Source organism: Mesitornis unicolor, unplaced genomic scaffold (assembly GCF_000695765.1).
Source record: "Mesitornis unicolor isolate BGI_N332 unplaced genomic scaffold, ASM69576v1 scaffold45876, whole genome shotgun sequence".
In the NCBI taxonomy this organism is placed as follows: Eukaryota; Metazoa; Chordata; class Aves; order Mesitornithiformes; family Mesitornithidae; genus Mesitornis; species Mesitornis unicolor.
The window spans coordinates 6369-8010 of record NW_010191222.1 but is presented as its reverse complement, the minus strand read 5'-3'; the positions used below and the strand labels follow the sequence as shown (position 1 = coordinate 8010).

Here is a 1642-nt window from a genome sequence, read left to right as displayed (position 1 = left end):
TCCCACATGGTTCTCACAGCCAACAAAAAAGTGCAGAAGAGTCAAGGCGTAGGCCAAAAATGACATGGTAAATGCAAACTTGGTTGCTACAATGATGCTCATTTTGTACTTTTTCATTATGAGCCCTCCTAGGAAAATCCCAATGCTTACAGGAGGTAAGGATGTCAATCCTGAAAAAGATCATATGAGGGAAGCGTCAAAATAAAAGTCATACTGGGTTTAAGAGCCAAACTCTGCCCTCAGCTTGATAACCCTGGTAGCTTTCTGTTATGTTATGATGACTGTAGGTGGCTTTGTGCTCAGCCTAATCGCTGGGTTGCATATGCTATTTTTGAAATGCCTTACCCTCAAAACCCACTTCTGTTGCAAGGCATTTTTCAAACATTGCAGCATTTAAAATGCCCACACTACATTCATTGTATATCTGAGGGGGCCTTGCTATAATATGATTAACATAAAACATAACATAAAACATAACACAAAACATAACACAACACAATGATTTATTCTGGTCCCATAGACACCAAAGCAGTAGTTTGTATATTGCATTTATATAATTCAAGTTCAGCAGAGATCACCATTTACACCAGCCTGTTCTGCAAGGAATTTAGGCCTAGAAGAAGCATGCCATAACCTCTCCCTGTGTGCTGCATGGTTTAACTCACCTATTAGGAAGTTAGATTTAGATGTAGATTGTCCATATTGCTGTTCCATGTACTTTGGTTTGTAAGTCAAGAAACCAATAAAGCTACTGAACTGTAACAGTGAGCAACACAAAAATGTAAAGTACATTCGATTACTCAATACTTTTTTCAGGGAGGTATAGAAATCTGAAAGAAAGGGATATATGAGTTGGCTTTGAAAGATGCGTGGCATAATTACTGGTGAGTATTTTATGAAACGTAGGGTAAAATTCTTCTCTCAGCTGTCCAAGTGCAAGTTGTACTGATCTTCATTTAATGTATCTGAAAGCAAAATCAGGTTCTTGAAAAACACCAGGGGCTGATATACAGGAAGAGAATCCTAAAAGAAGACAGAAGTATGGGTTAAGGCCGGGGTGCTTTAGTGAGATCTGCACTGAAGGGCCCCACACAGTAAAGACTTTCAGTTTACATGAATATCATCACAGCTTCAAGAAGGTTGAGTGAGAGATGCCTTTGTGGAGACACCCAATGTCTTTCATTGAGATCTGAACAGACAGGAGACTCTGACTAATGGTTCAAAGCCATCTCTTCGCCACACCTTTCCACTCCTTTCTCAGCCTAACAACTGGACAACCAGACCTGATATTCAAGCCTGCTCTATTTTCTTTAGGCAGCAATGTGATTCAGAGTCTCCATGAGGTCTGTGATCATCAGATAAATAATTTGGCTTTCCATATTGAGAAAGGAAACTTCTAATATTTTCTTTAGGTCTTGATACAGAAATAATTTTTCCACTGTTCAAATTTCCTCTAGTACAAAACTGTAGAGGTAGGTGTCACTCAGGTGATGATGCATTATAGGTCATGCATGCAGAACCTCACAGTTTTGAAGAAGCTCTTTGACTTCTAACAATCTTTAGCACACCTTGCCTTTCCTGGGGATACCTAACTGGCTTAGACTGAAGTGTAGGGGAGGGAAAATACTCTGTAGAACTATTG

At 39.5% G+C, this 1642-nt stretch overlaps 1 protein-coding gene across 1 annotated transcript in view; it reads right to left on the bottom strand.

Moving 5' to 3' along the window:
* Window positions 1–1642, bottom strand: part of LOC104542383 (solute carrier organic anion transporter family member 1C1-like) — a gene marked incomplete at its 5' end in the record, with an annotated part of 13963 nt that overhangs the window by 7825 nt on the left and 4496 nt on the right. Inside the window, 2 exons of the mRNA XM_010186668.1 lie at window positions 7–170; window positions 666–830. Of these exons, the coding sequence (XP_010184970.1) occupies window positions 7–170; window positions 666–830 (329 nt within the window). The remainder of the gene's footprint in view (window positions 1–6; window positions 171–665; window positions 831–1642) is intronic.